Source organism: Poecilia reticulata, linkage group LG16 (genome assembly GCF_000633615.1).
Source record: "Poecilia reticulata strain Guanapo linkage group LG16, Guppy_female_1.0+MT, whole genome shotgun sequence".
Lineage (NCBI taxonomy): Eukaryota > Metazoa > Chordata > Actinopteri > Cyprinodontiformes > Poeciliidae > Poecilia > Poecilia reticulata.
In genome coordinates this window covers 30,521,482-30,535,331 of record NC_024346.1, presented here as the reverse complement: position 1 = coordinate 30,535,331, position 13,850 = coordinate 30,521,482, and the positions used below count along the sequence as shown (strand labels likewise).

Sequence of the window (13,850 nt, the reverse complement as noted above, 5' to 3'; positions counted from 1 at the left end):
TAATCCTTGACGGCGTAGAGCGTTACTGATTGTTTTCTTTGAGACTGTGGTCCCAGCTCTATTCAGGTCATTGACCAGGTCCTGCCGTGTAGTTCTGGGCTCATTCCTCACCTTCCTCAAAATCAATGATGCTCCACGAGGTGAGATCTTGCATGGCGCCCCAGACCGAGGGAGATTTTCCGTTATTTTGTATTTCTTCTATTTTCTAATAATTGCACCAACTGTTGTTGCCTTCTCACCAAGCTGCTTGACTATTGTCCTGTAGCCCATCCCAGCCTTGTGCAGGTCTACAATTATAAAATTGATGTCCTTACAGCTCTCTGGTCTTGGGCGTTGTGGAGATGCTGGAGTCTGATTGATTGAGTGTGTGGACAGGTGTCTTTTATACAGGTAACGAGTTCAAACAGGTGCAGTTAATACAGGTAATGAGTGGAGAACAGGAGGGCTTCTTAAAGAAGAACTAAGAGCCAAAATTCTTACTGGTTGATAGATGATCAAATACTTATTTCACACAATAAAATGGAAATTAATTATATAAAAATCATACATTGTATTTTTCTGAATTTTGTTTTAGATTCCATCACTCACAGTTTAAGAGTACCTATGATAAAAATTACAGTCTTCTACTTGCTTTGCAAGTGGGAAAACCTGAAAAATCAACAGTGTATCAAATACTTGTTCTCCCCACTGTATATTTGAATAATGGCAAACATCTAAATGTATAATTAAAATACTTTGTTGTAAATATTTGGCACATTTTACAAAAAATAATTGTAAGCAAAACATGGGGACATGGAATGTTGCCGCAAAAAAGAATCACCCAAACCGTATTTTTCCGAATGTCAGAAAAGTCAAAAGCGCCGCCATTCCCCGGTTTTCCAATTATGTGAGAGGGAATGAGCTTCCAAACGTACAAAACGAAACGAAACATTAAATTCCTGTTTTTGGAAATGTGAAATCTTCAATAAATAAATAACTATGGGCTGTATTTTGTTGCTGAGAAACGAAGTAAAGTTGCGCAATTAACCGTGAAAGAGAAGCGGAACGGAGAAGCGGCGCGAACGGAGGAGCTGCAAAAGCAGTGAGATCGCGAAATTAATGCAAATTTTGACTGGTAGCATTCACTTCGTAATTAGTTTTTAGCTTAGCGGTTTCTGTTCTGTATATAAAGGAATACCTGAAGAATGAACATGGGTTGATAACATCAGAAGCGGGCGCGCTGCAGGCAGCGGCGCTGTGTTTTGAGCAGGAAGACTAAGAGGAAAAACCTGCAGCCGGAATCCGCGGCGCAGTGAGGATTTCCATGGTAACAATGGCTGATCGATCATTCTTATTAGCAACAGACAAAGAGTATCAGAGACTAAGAGAACGATGAGATCCTGGTAGTCTGAGAGGCAGCTACTCAGAGATGCAAGCAGGGGAATAGCGGCACTGCGTAGCCGCAGGGAGTCGATCACTACGGGGTGAGGCGGAACCACGACTTTAGCAGCTAGTAGTAAACAGCTTACAGCCACGGCTAACTCCGGGAGCCAAGATAGAAAAGCTTTTTTCCCCATAGTCCAAAACACTGCATTTGTGGCTGCGACAGTGTCCAAAAGAAAATACATAAGTTCAATCATTCGCATATTGAGAGCCTAAAGAGGCTGATAATCTCCCGACTTTGCTCCTGGATTACCGTTTAAACTTTTGAGTTTTATGTCAAATCCAGATGAATTAAATGATAGAAACTAATTCTCTCACTGCATCTTTGATTCATTTTGTCCAGCTGAAGACTGTTAGACTGTCCAATCAGAGTCAGTTAACTAAATCAGTGATTCTTGAGAATAGGGACAAAACAGGTCCTTCGGATAAAGCAAAACATTTGAATAAAATATACACAAAATATATTTTTTCAAATATCTGACTAAACTAGCGGTTCTCAATATGGGCGGTACCGCCCCCCAGGGGGCGTTCAGAGGATGGCAGGGGGCGCTGGCGGACATTTTTACAAAAGGGGGCGCTGGGATGCCTTTGGGGGGTGTTTGGTATTGTTGTGCATTTAAGGTGTAAAGTTTACCTTTGACCAGTTTAGACTTTGAGCAAATTGGTAAAACTGTATTGTGTAACATTAAACCATGTTTAGCTGCAACTGTATCGATGGCAGCTCTTCGTCTATTCAGTGTTTGTAGCTTCTGTTAGCTTCTTGGTGCAGCTCCGTTCTCCTGCTACTGGTAGCTAAAATCACGATACCCTCACTGTGTATCCCTCTGAAAAATGAAACCCATGTCAATAAAGAAATAAAGAAATACCTCCATGGGTGATACCACGATAGAGAGCGTTCATTTTATAGCGTCAACACGGTGCTGTAAGTGGTCCGGTATGAAACGGGGTGATAGAACAACACAGCACTTTTGTCAATAATCAGAATGCAGAAATTGTTTCCGTTGTTTTAAAAGGTTTATGTCAGTCTGCCTTTTCCCCATCAATACGCTTCCCGACCGCTGCTCACCATACGGGGTTATAAAAAAAAAAAAACGACGCGCACATTGCGCAAAACTCTGAAACAGGAGAAGCGGGACATAAAACGGAGCAACGTACTACATGTGAATTATGGCATAAAAACAGAGAATCCGACGCTGAACAGTGAAAAAATCAACACATGATGTGAAACATGATGATTAGGCAGCACAGGAGGTGATGAGTGAAGATTACTGATGGTCAATAAACGATAAAATATATCTACCAACAGGAAATAAACTAAAGTGGACATAGCAATAAACCAAGAGAGGATAATACTAATTAAGTGAAACTAAATGGAAATGAATGAAGAACAAAATGCAAGAATAAACTAAGAAACTAAAGTAAATACAGAGGAATAACGTGGTATGGCAAGACCTTTTGAGCAATAATTAATATAGAGATTGTATGGCAAGAATAAACAGACACTATTTCCAGATAAAAGGTAAAATAATATTGTTGAAGTGTCATGGGTTTGTTTAGACCACATCTAATACTGAGAATAAATATATCTTACAGACCATAACAGTAAATAACTTATCACTTTATGTTTTTAATTTGATTTGAAATTTATTTCTTCAATATTTTTCATGTCAGTGTTAATGTCATGAGGCTGATGACTCCATGACACTTTCAATTTGACTCATTAGGATTTGATTAAGAACCAGATTTGTTCTTTGTAATTTCTGTCCAGTAAAACTATTAATCTATAAATCAATAGACAGATCTATATAAAGATATAATCCATGTTTCTGTCTTCGTAGACACCTGTGAAAATAATTTCTATTCCCATTGCTTTTTTGTTCTCTGGGAAATTATTTTTGATGATAAATACAGAAACAAGCATAAAAATCAAAACATCTACAATAGTGATAGTAATATTAATGATAAAATAATGGTCAGTGCAAAGTCGCCTGCAAATTCTTTGGTGGGGGGCAGTGAGGAACCCGGATGAAGGCTAGGGGGGCGCTGGCCCAAAAAAGGTTGAGAAACACTGGTCAAAATAGTAGAATCATGTGCATAAGTTGTACATTTACAGAATAAAGATGCTTTATGTCCGTCCATAAGGTGCATTCACAAAGCAGGCGGCTTGACTGAAGGATTACTGCAGTTGCACCGGTACCACACAGCTCCTTCTTTAAGTTCTGCTCGGAGCTCCATGATGATCAGTCCAGGCAATCTAGATGCTAATACACCATAATCATTTTTCAGCAGATCAATATGATCTCTGATTAAAAGCTCCCTCTGAATCCTTCCATTGGCGATGTTCTCCATCAGAGCCAAAACACTCCATATTTATGTGGCTCACCTTTGCGCAGCTACTTATATACTTGTGATTGTCTACACACCTTGATCACCTTAAAAATCAAACCTGTTTGGAGTTAATCTGCTGATCCAGTCCTGTTTTCTTTTCTTTTAGTGAGAATGAAATTACCCCTTAGCATTTCATGCGCTTCGGCTCACGGACCAATGCGTTACATCTGTATGGGACAAAAATTGAGGAAAAGTACTATGTCTTTTCCTCAGTTTTTCACATTTTTATTTTTATCTTCTTTATTTTGTCTCTGTGTTAGGTTATTGTCTGAGGATAAATGTGGTTCAGTTTCACCGTTTACATTTAAACACTAAAATATTAAAATCATGAAAAAAACATCAGGTTTGATGCTTGGTCTAAGTAACACTGAACGTAGTCAGACTTCAGTGTATTTAGGTGAATTTTGACGCTTTGTAGTTTGATATTGTCCATAGAAAAAGTTTGCATGGCTGCCACACATTTTCACACCAGCAAAAAAGTGTATGTATATTTACGCAAATTTTGACACAAAGCAAATTTTTATACATGCCAACTTGTGCGTAAAATATGGCACTGCACATTTTTGTGCGCACACATGCTTTATGCATGAGGCCCCTGATCTCAACCTAATAGAGAACCTTTGGGATGTGGTGGAACAAGAGATGTGCATCACCGATGTACAGCCGACAAATCTGCAGGAACTTCCTGATGCTATCAAGTCAATATGGATCAGACTCTGAAAAATGTTTCCAGTACCTTGTTGAATCTATGCCACGAAGAATTATGGCAGAAATTCAGTTGAAGGCAAAAGGGGGTCCAACCCGGTACTAGCAATGTGTACCTAATAAAGTGGCCAGTGAGTGTATGATCTCCCACTTTGAGGGAAAGTTTGAGCCAAATATGTTAATGTTTATGGTGTTCAAAAAATATGGCAGTGATTGGCTTTAGCAGTATCACAGAGTCTCCAACAAGCCTCTCCTTGTTTTTGAGCTGGTGTCACAAAAAATCTCACCACATTCTTCTATTCAAATTCTCACCATGAGTTTGTCCCAGTAGACATCCAATGTATTTGTGTAATAACCCTAGCCCCTAACCCAGAGGTGGGCAATCCTGGTCCTCTAGGGTCGGTGTCCTGCAACTCTTAAGACGTCTCCCTGGTCCAACACGCTTGAATCCAACAGCTGAGTCACCTCCTAAGTGCAGTCAGGTTCTCCAGAGTCCTGCTAACGATCTCATTATTTGACTCAGGTGTGTTGAAGTTGAGACACATCTAAAAGTTGCAGGAGACCGACCCTCCAGGCCTGGAATTGTCCACCCCTACCTTAACCCCTTTTTTCCAATTTTCCTTAGGTATTTTCACTTTTCCCACTTCTTCTAAATACAATCTGTGCTTCCTTGTTTAAATAGTTGTATACCATTGTAATGTTTTATTATTATTTCAGTGTATGATTTTCTTTCAAGCATTGACAAAATTACTTTTACAAATTCAAAACCACTACTGACATGGAACGCTTAGATCAGGGGTCCCCAAACTACGGCCCGCGGGCCAGATCCGGCCCGCCTCCACATTTGGTCCAGCCCCCTGAACAATACCAGAGACCATTCAGATTTTTTTTTCATTTACCATATTTTCTGGACTATAAGCCGTTTATATGTGGAATTTTCTTCAACCACCAGGGGGCTCTTTAGCAGGAAGTGAATCATTGGAAGTCTCGGTTACGTGCGCACCAACATTGAGCCCACAAGCAGCAAAATGAGTAAGAAACAGATCAGATGTCTTTGGAAAGTTTCTTTGCAAATGGGAAAAGGCCCAGAGAAGAGACAGGAGAATGGATTTATCCCGGACCGGTGAGTCCCATATTACAAGCCGCTCTGCGTAACATGCGGCGACCGGCTGCTAATGAGGCAATGAAGCTTCAAGCTGCTTTGCCACATAGACCAAGCACACTGTGGATATAAGCAACACACCTCGGGTGTTATTGTCTCTTATCACTCCTAGATGGGACCGTCTCATTGCAGAGAAACAAGCTCAGGGCTCCCGTCAGTCATTATTGTGAGTTAAAATTTTCACGAAAGTAAAATATTCGTTTTTGTGGTGCTTCTGTTATTTTGAAGGGATATACAAACATTACCATAGCGACTAGAGTCAGAGCGTTTGGGCAGTGGTCGAGAGGAGTTGAGTAGAGCTTGTGAGTCTTAAGTCTGGTTTAGACGGAGAGATTTATGAATTGTCGGCCGATTCTCCAAACCTCTGTGACCACAGAGCTKATAAAAGTAYAACAGGTTCGATCKGTTCGYGTGTCCAAGGCAGGAGCAACACAAACCGATTCCAGTCACGAACATCCTGATTCCAGAGGATAATTCAGTAAAACCCCCAACATAGCGGGAATTTAGAATAACCAAACACGGGTGACGATGTAGAAGCAATAGTGATAGTTTGTGGAGTCATTTTAAGATATAACAGACATAACAAAAAGAAAAGCCGGTGGATGAAAGACGACGGGAGCAGCCACTCTATTTGCTGCACTATGATTTGGAGGTGAATATGTTTTTTCATAGTTAACATTTTTAACTGAATAAACTTAATAATGACCTTTAGATTTAATAATAAACATTTCCACATATCATCTCCAATATTCACCGGACTCTCAGTTGCGCGATATGTCAGCTGTTTGGGATTCCCCTCTGTTCTTACGTCACCGCGCTTTTTTGATTGGCTACCTGTCACATTCAACAGGTCGTATGGACCTTACCACAGGGGCCACGTTTCATTGGCTAATGCCCATTTTACGTCACAGCGCAGCTACCACGTGCATGACCGTCTCACAAACACAAGCTACAGTAGTAAACACATGCTAATGTACATTGTGGACTACCAGACCGGCAGAAAGTTTTTGCGTCAGGACTCGAAAAAGAATGGTTCTCCACTGTCAGTGGGGTATCTGTACAGGCGATGTCGGTTATCCTGATCGTATTTGTGGAACTAAAATTCACAGATTTCCATAATCTGAAACTGAATGCCTTACTTGGATCAAAGCTTGTGCACGACTGCATTTGCAGCTCAACCGTCGTAGGATCAATAAGAACAAAGGAGTGTCTGCTGGTGTAAGTATTATTGCTTTGCTTTCTTTGTATTTAGTGAATGAAAAAAATAAAGTCAATAATAAACACATCCATTATGAAAACCTTTTAGCAAGTACAGCATAATGGCAGTACCAATACAACTTCTCCACCTTGAAGCCTGTCTGTTAGTCTTACGTTAGCTGAACAGATCAATATGCAATGTGTACCGTATCTGACATACATTAAAGATTTTATTTTACCTGAAAAGGCTTTTTACTAAACTGTAATCGTGTTAGCCACGCTAATTGTGTTAGCCTCTGAGTACCGTGTATCAGGCCTAGGCACATACGAACATTTGCCAACAGAAATCACCCTCAAAACCATGAATGCCCGACTTACCCAGCCTTGCAAGAATAATAGGCATCAGTGATCTTGTCCACAGCTATATTTATGCTGAGGGTGTGAGGATCTGCTGTTTTCCTCATCAAATGGCAGCATTTAGCTGTGACGCGCACAATCTTGGAGGCATCGCGGGGCTCAAATACCTTGATGTCGTCCAAAAAAGATGACATGCCCATTTTACGGGCATGTCATCTTCCCCTGTCCATTGTCGTGGCTGATATTTTTTGAAAATCCAGCAGAAATGCTACACTAATCGACTCAGAAATACTCTGCAGAGAGTCAGTCGAAATGAAATTACACATAGAAACTAAGCACCGCGAAGCTTTGTTTGTGAGACATGCAGTCACGTGAGACTTTCGAGGGGCGTTTCTGGGCGGAGCTTGGTAAGGTCCATTCTCGTTCCAAGTCAGGGAAAACCCCACAGGGTGCGATAAAAGGGCCAAGACAACCCAAATTGGGCATATTCAGTATTTAGTGGGAACACCAACATGCAGATTCATCCCTAGACCCCCAATTTGCAGGTCTTTGAGTGCGTTCACACTGCAGCCTGAAGTGACCCAATTCCGATTTTTTGGCAATTCCGATTTTTTTGCCGGGGCCGTTCACACTGCCAGTAAATGCGACCTGTATGTGTTCTGCAGTGTGAATGGGCAAACCACCTGAAAGTGTCCCGCATGCGCACTAGAGGGCGCAATAGCGCCAGCGTTCTAAGTGTTCTGCCAACCGCCATAAAAAGAAGAAGTAGTGCTCAGTGTTTGCGGAAGTAAACATGGAGGCCAACGGTGGAGCTTAGCTTAGACATTTGAAGTTGTTGTCCAGCTGGGGCAGCATATTAACAACTTAATCTTCATAATAGTCCATCATGGTAGTTGTTTTTCTTTCCTCTTGCGCATATCAGGACACAGAATAGTGAGATTTGTTGAGAATCAGTGACGTTCAGTTCGGATAAATGCGACCTGGACGTTAGGTCGCATTTGAATCGGATACGTACGGATATGGGTCACATTCGTAAAAAAAGAATCTGACCTGTGCTGTTCACACTGCCATGAAAAGATTGGATACAGGTCGCATTACGTCAGAAAATCGGAATTGGGTCACTTCAGGTTGCAGTGTGAACGCACCCTTTGTTTTCCAGACCATATTTATTTCTCAAAGACTCAAAGCTGTGCAGTATCCCTTATGGGTAAATGAGAAGTAGATGAATAAGCATTTTGAGACCATTCTTTTAAACCATACATAATTCTTGTTGGGTACAAAATCTGAGTCGTAAGCACAGCATTTTATAATAGTGTTACCTAATTTGCATAGTTTTGTGGTATCCTGCCATGACTTTAGTAGGACATTTATCATTGAGTACGGTAATCTGAGACGGATAATTGTGCCTGTATTTTTTTATTTGAAGGTGTGGTTGTTATTGAAATGCCTTTCATACTTGTGCCTCCCATAACTTTCCATCCTACTGAGTAGATTGGTGAACACAGACATGCTAGTGGTCTAAGCTGGACTGCAAGGTAACATTCTTTAATGCAGAGAAGGCTCATTCTTAATTTTGCACCTAACTCTGTTAGGTGCAATAATAACTATAAAACCAAAATATTAATCCATCCCAATTTGAAAATTATTTCTGGGGTACTTCTACTGGAAGACATTGGAAAAAGTATAATAAACACGAGAGGATTTTCATTTTGATGGACAGAATTCTGGAACCAAACGACAGGAAAAAGGGGCACATTTCACCTCTGTATGTCTGATTTAATTCTCACATTTAGAGGACAATAGTTGTGGTCAAATAACTTCACAAAATTTTGGGGTATGTTAATTCCAAGAAGATGAAAATTCTCTCATGTTTGTTTAACTTTTTCTAATATCTCCCAGAAGAATGACAGTGCTTTGATAGTAATGTGGTGTACATTCATTAATTACTTAAACAAGTAACAAGAAAAACAACAGCTTACATTTTACCACACCAAGACATGCAGTATACTTTTGATATACATACCCATTGGTGTTCCAACCCCATAAGCTTTGGAGTCAATAAGGCCTCCAATCTGTGTGAGGTTGCAGTTGCGCTGGGTTACAAACTCGATGGTTGTGGACTCCATGAGAAATGCGTAGTCAGAAGTGAGTACACGGTGAATGCCTTCCTCAATATTCTTCACCATTACTGAGTGCCTTCGACTGCTCATAAACTCCCACATCTTATCGTATGTAGAGATCTTTGTTTTCTGTAAGGAGGCACATGATGTGTGAGAAAGAATGTTAATGGTCTTATTGACCAAAGGAAAAAAAACGTTTGCATATTCTATTTCAATCCTAGAAATTAATCAGTCTACATCAGTCCTACAGAACCCTTTGCATTAAGGAACATTCAGATTGTCTTTAGAAAAACATAGAATTTGCTTGGAAAGAGTGTTATTATAGAGTCCATAACTCTACATTCTCTCTATCTGCTTAAGTTTGCTTAAAAGAGGAATATAATCTGAAGGAGATGAGTGTGTGTCAAAATACCAGAGATTCAACAGGTCCCTCCCCTTTATTAAAATAACTAACAGTAAGATAATATTTCAATGTAGTTAATGAGTAAGTATTCAGCTGTTTTCTTTGTGTGAAAATCTTGAGTGAAAATAAGTAGGACATTGTAAAATTCCAAGAAGATGGGGAACTTAAGGTGTGGCTGTTAAAAATATTCTCCTCATGTATTAAAATTAAAGAATATTTACTCATCCTACTCTACGAATGATCAGAATGTTTTCTTCTTGTAATATAGATATTAATAGAAGATAATAAGATCTGGAAATTAGGCTTTTGGAGGTGTGAATATGATATTTACCATAAATAATAAAAAAGTTAACATATAAAAATTATTTTTTGGCAAGTTTACATTTCTCCATTCCAAACAAAATATCCTTATTTGTTAAAGTAATATTGAGATTTTTTTGGTGAAAGAAAATTGACGTATCTCTATATTTTGGCGTAATTACAATCCCAAAAAAGATGAAAAAGCTTTTCTTCATTAATTTTACAGAAAGTACACATAGGGTCCAGATCCCATTTATATCTTTTTATCAAAAATGTTTTAACAGGATAAACATTATGAATAATTTTATAAGAAATTTCTCTTACTTTATAATTTATTAAGTTTTTTTTTTTAGCAGCGACCAAGTCCATTTCCAATTTATATTTTCAAAAATGTTGGACCAATAAAATATACAAGCTGGTGAAAAAACATCTCGTAATAGAATATTTCTTAACATTTTGTTGGTTGTTTTCTTACTTATAAAAGGACAATCATAATCAATATAAATGGAGTTTGGATCAAAACTTGGCATTGAGTGAATTTGATCTGAAGGTAAAGATGATCAAAGCTTTAATGACCCGCTAGGGATCGCGTTAAACACCACAGCATATTCTTTAGGACTAACAGGAAATTGAAAAAGTAACATAAAGTCAGAATAGGACAATAAATGACCATTTGGATTTAATAACTGGCTTACACGCAATATTCCTCTGTCAAACCATTTTCTATAAAATAATGTCTTATTTTTATATTTAATGTCTTCATTATTCCAGATATAATATTTATGAGGAGAAAAATTGTGTTTGTACAAAAGTGACCAGCTTAACAGCATTTGTTTATGAAACAGAGATAATTCTAGGGGTATTTTAGGTATACTATAATTGCATCTAAGAAGAAAGGGTAATCCTCCAATTTTCTCAAAGTTGTAAATGGGAATAGCATTCCATACAGAGTTTGGGTTTTTTTAGAAGGTTTTTAAATACTTAATTTTGAATGAATTGTTTAAAGATGTGAACTCAAGGGCTTCAATTCCACCTTTTTCAACTTTATTCATTAGAATATTTTTCTTGACAAGATGGCATTTCTTTTTCCATATAAAGTTAAAGTTCATTTTGTTAATATTTGTACTGATTTGTTTGGGAACATCAGGAGCCGGATAAATGAGTCTAGATAAGCCTTCAGCTTTGACTAATAATGGACGTCCTAAAAGAGAGAGATCTCGCTGGAGCCATAAATTAAATCTTTGTTCAACAACTTTGTTCAAAAATTTTCTACTGATCTTATATTTTGATTATTTTGATTCCAAGATATTTAACTTCGTCTTTTATAGGAATGTTGAGGAATGTGCCTTTTAAAGGAGATTTAATGGAAAGTAATTCACATTTGTTTAGATTTAAAGTCAAACTAGAAGCTTTAGAGAAGGTGTTGATAATTTCAATTGAGTTTTTTATTATCCTTTAAAAAAAAGTGCAGTATCATCAGCAAGCTGGGAAATTATGATATTTCTGTTTACAACATTAATCCCTGTAATTTTTTCCTTGATTTTAACTGAAAGAATTTGCATGGCCAGAATAAATAAATATGGGGAGACTGGACACACTTGTCTGAGACCTCTTTTCAAATAAAGTCTTTTAGTGCAGCCATGTGATAATTTTACAGATGCATTACAATTCCTATACAACATTTGACAACTTTTAATTAAGATTTGTCTGTATCCGAATACTTCTAATGCTTTAAACAGAGATGTATGTTCAACTGTATCAAAGGCTTTTAAAAAATCCAGAAATAATATGAGACCATCCCCCTCTATTAAATCTGAGTAATCTAGCAGATCCAATATAAGTCTAATATTATTAGTTATATGTCTACCTGGTATGAATCCAGACTGAGTTTCATCGACCACTTCTACAAGAGTGTTCTTAATTTTTGCAGCAATACAACCTGCAATAATTTTATAGTCATTTTGTAGTAATGTAATTGGTCGCCAGTTATCCAAAGGAAGCTTGTCTTTTTGTGGTTTAGGGATCAATGTAATGAGACCTTGGGTCATTGTTGGTGGAAGTGATCCAGAATCCAAACTTTCAAGATAAACCTGATGTAAAAATGGCGATAGCTGATCTGGAAACTTTTTATAAAATTCTGCATTGAGGCCATCGGTCCCTGGTGACGTGTTTAGTTTTAATTTATTGATGGATTTTTGGATGTCTTCAAGTGTAATCATGGAATCACATTGTTCTTCATTATTTTTACTAATCTGTTGCATTTTATTTAGAGAGTTAACAAATTGTGTGACATTTTCTTCAGAACATCTTGACTGATAAAGTTCTTGGAAAAAAGCTTCACAGTAAGAAGAGATTTGAACAGAATCTTCACAGATATTATTATTGATTTGAAGTTTCTTAATACTGTTAGAAATTGGATTTTTTTTCTAATCTAAAAAAGTAATCCTTCTTCTAACCATTTCTGTCTCGATCTGATGTACGCACCTTTAGCTTTGGAAATGTAAATCTTGTTCAGGTTCAGTTGTAATTGGTTTAATCAAATTTTTTGTTCTTCAGACATATTTTCTGGCAGGGCATTGTTCAGTAAGATCCATCCATCCATTTTCTTRCACCCTTGTCCCTCAGCGGGGTCAGGAGGGTTGCTGGTGCCTCTCCAGCTAATGTTTCGGGCGAGAGGCGGGGTCACCCTGGACAGGTCGCCAGTCTGTCGCAGGGCAACACAGAGACTGACAGGACAAACAACCATGCACACACACACTCACACCTAAGGGCAATTTGGAGAGGCCCATTAACCTCACAGTCATGTTTTTGGACTGTGGGAGGAAACCGGAGTACCCGGAGAGAACCCACGCATGCACAGGGAGAACATGGAGACTCCATGCAGAATGACCAGGGCCGGGAATTGAACCCAGAACCTTCTTGCTGCAAGGCAACAGCTCTACCAACTGCGCCACTGTGCAGCCCTTGTTCAGTAAGATAATTTCTTTTATTATTTCTGATTCTACTTTACTCTTTCGAAGTTCATATTTTAGGAGTTCCCAATTTTTACTAAATTCCTTCTGACTGCAAGCTGTATTCCAATACTTTATAATTATTTGTTTAAGGTTTTCTTCTACTGTTTTATTTTGTAAAAGTGAAGAGTTGAGTTTCCAGTAAGCTGTAATTTATTTTTCCCGTACTGGTTTAATTTAGGTTTTTCAATTAAAATAAGCTTGTGGTCTGATAAAGGAGCTGGAAGAATATTTGACTTAATTTCATCTGCTATTAAATCAGACACCAGCCAGAAATCAATTCTCGACTTAAAGGAGCCCGTTTTGTTTTGCCATGTAAATTCAACTTTGGAGCTATTTTTTTGTCTCCATACATCAGTTAGGCCAAAGGTTGATATAAAGTTTTTTAGAACCGTGTTTGGATTTGTATTAACCTTTGGAGGAAATCTATCTAATGCATCGTCAAGAGTCGAATTGAAGTCCCCACCAATAATAATATTCATATTATGATATTTTCCACATAAGTAATTCACCCCGTTACTTAATCTATCACAGTGTTTCTCAACCTTTTTCGGGCCAGCGCCTCCCTAGCCCTAATCCAGGTCCCTCACCGCCCCCCACCAAAGAATTTGTAGGTTACTTTGCACTGACAATTATTTTATTATTAATATTACTATCGTAGATGTTTTGAATCGGCGCACCGATTATGTTTTCCTGTACACTTCAGCGCCTTACGCTCCTTCACCTCGCGCACATAACGGGGTAAATGTAGCGAGTTTTACCCTAAACGTATCGGCGTCTGGAGG

The 13,850-nt window shown here is 38.4% G+C and overlaps 1 protein-coding gene across 4 annotated transcripts in view; it reads right to left on the bottom strand.

Moving 5' to 3' along the window:
* The window catches only part of LOC103478802 (glutamate receptor, ionotropic, kainate 2), a 561,179-nt gene that overhangs the window by 72,530 nt on the left and 474,799 nt on the right, over window positions 1–13,850 (bottom strand). For all 4 annotated transcript variants that reach the window (XM_008432852.2, XM_017309432.1, XM_008432853.2 and 1 more), the window contains one exon: window positions 9,255–9,480. In XM_008432852.2, coding sequence (XP_008431074.1) covers window positions 9,255–9,480 — 226 coding nt within the window. The remainder of the gene's footprint in view (window positions 1–9,254; window positions 9,481–13,850) is intronic.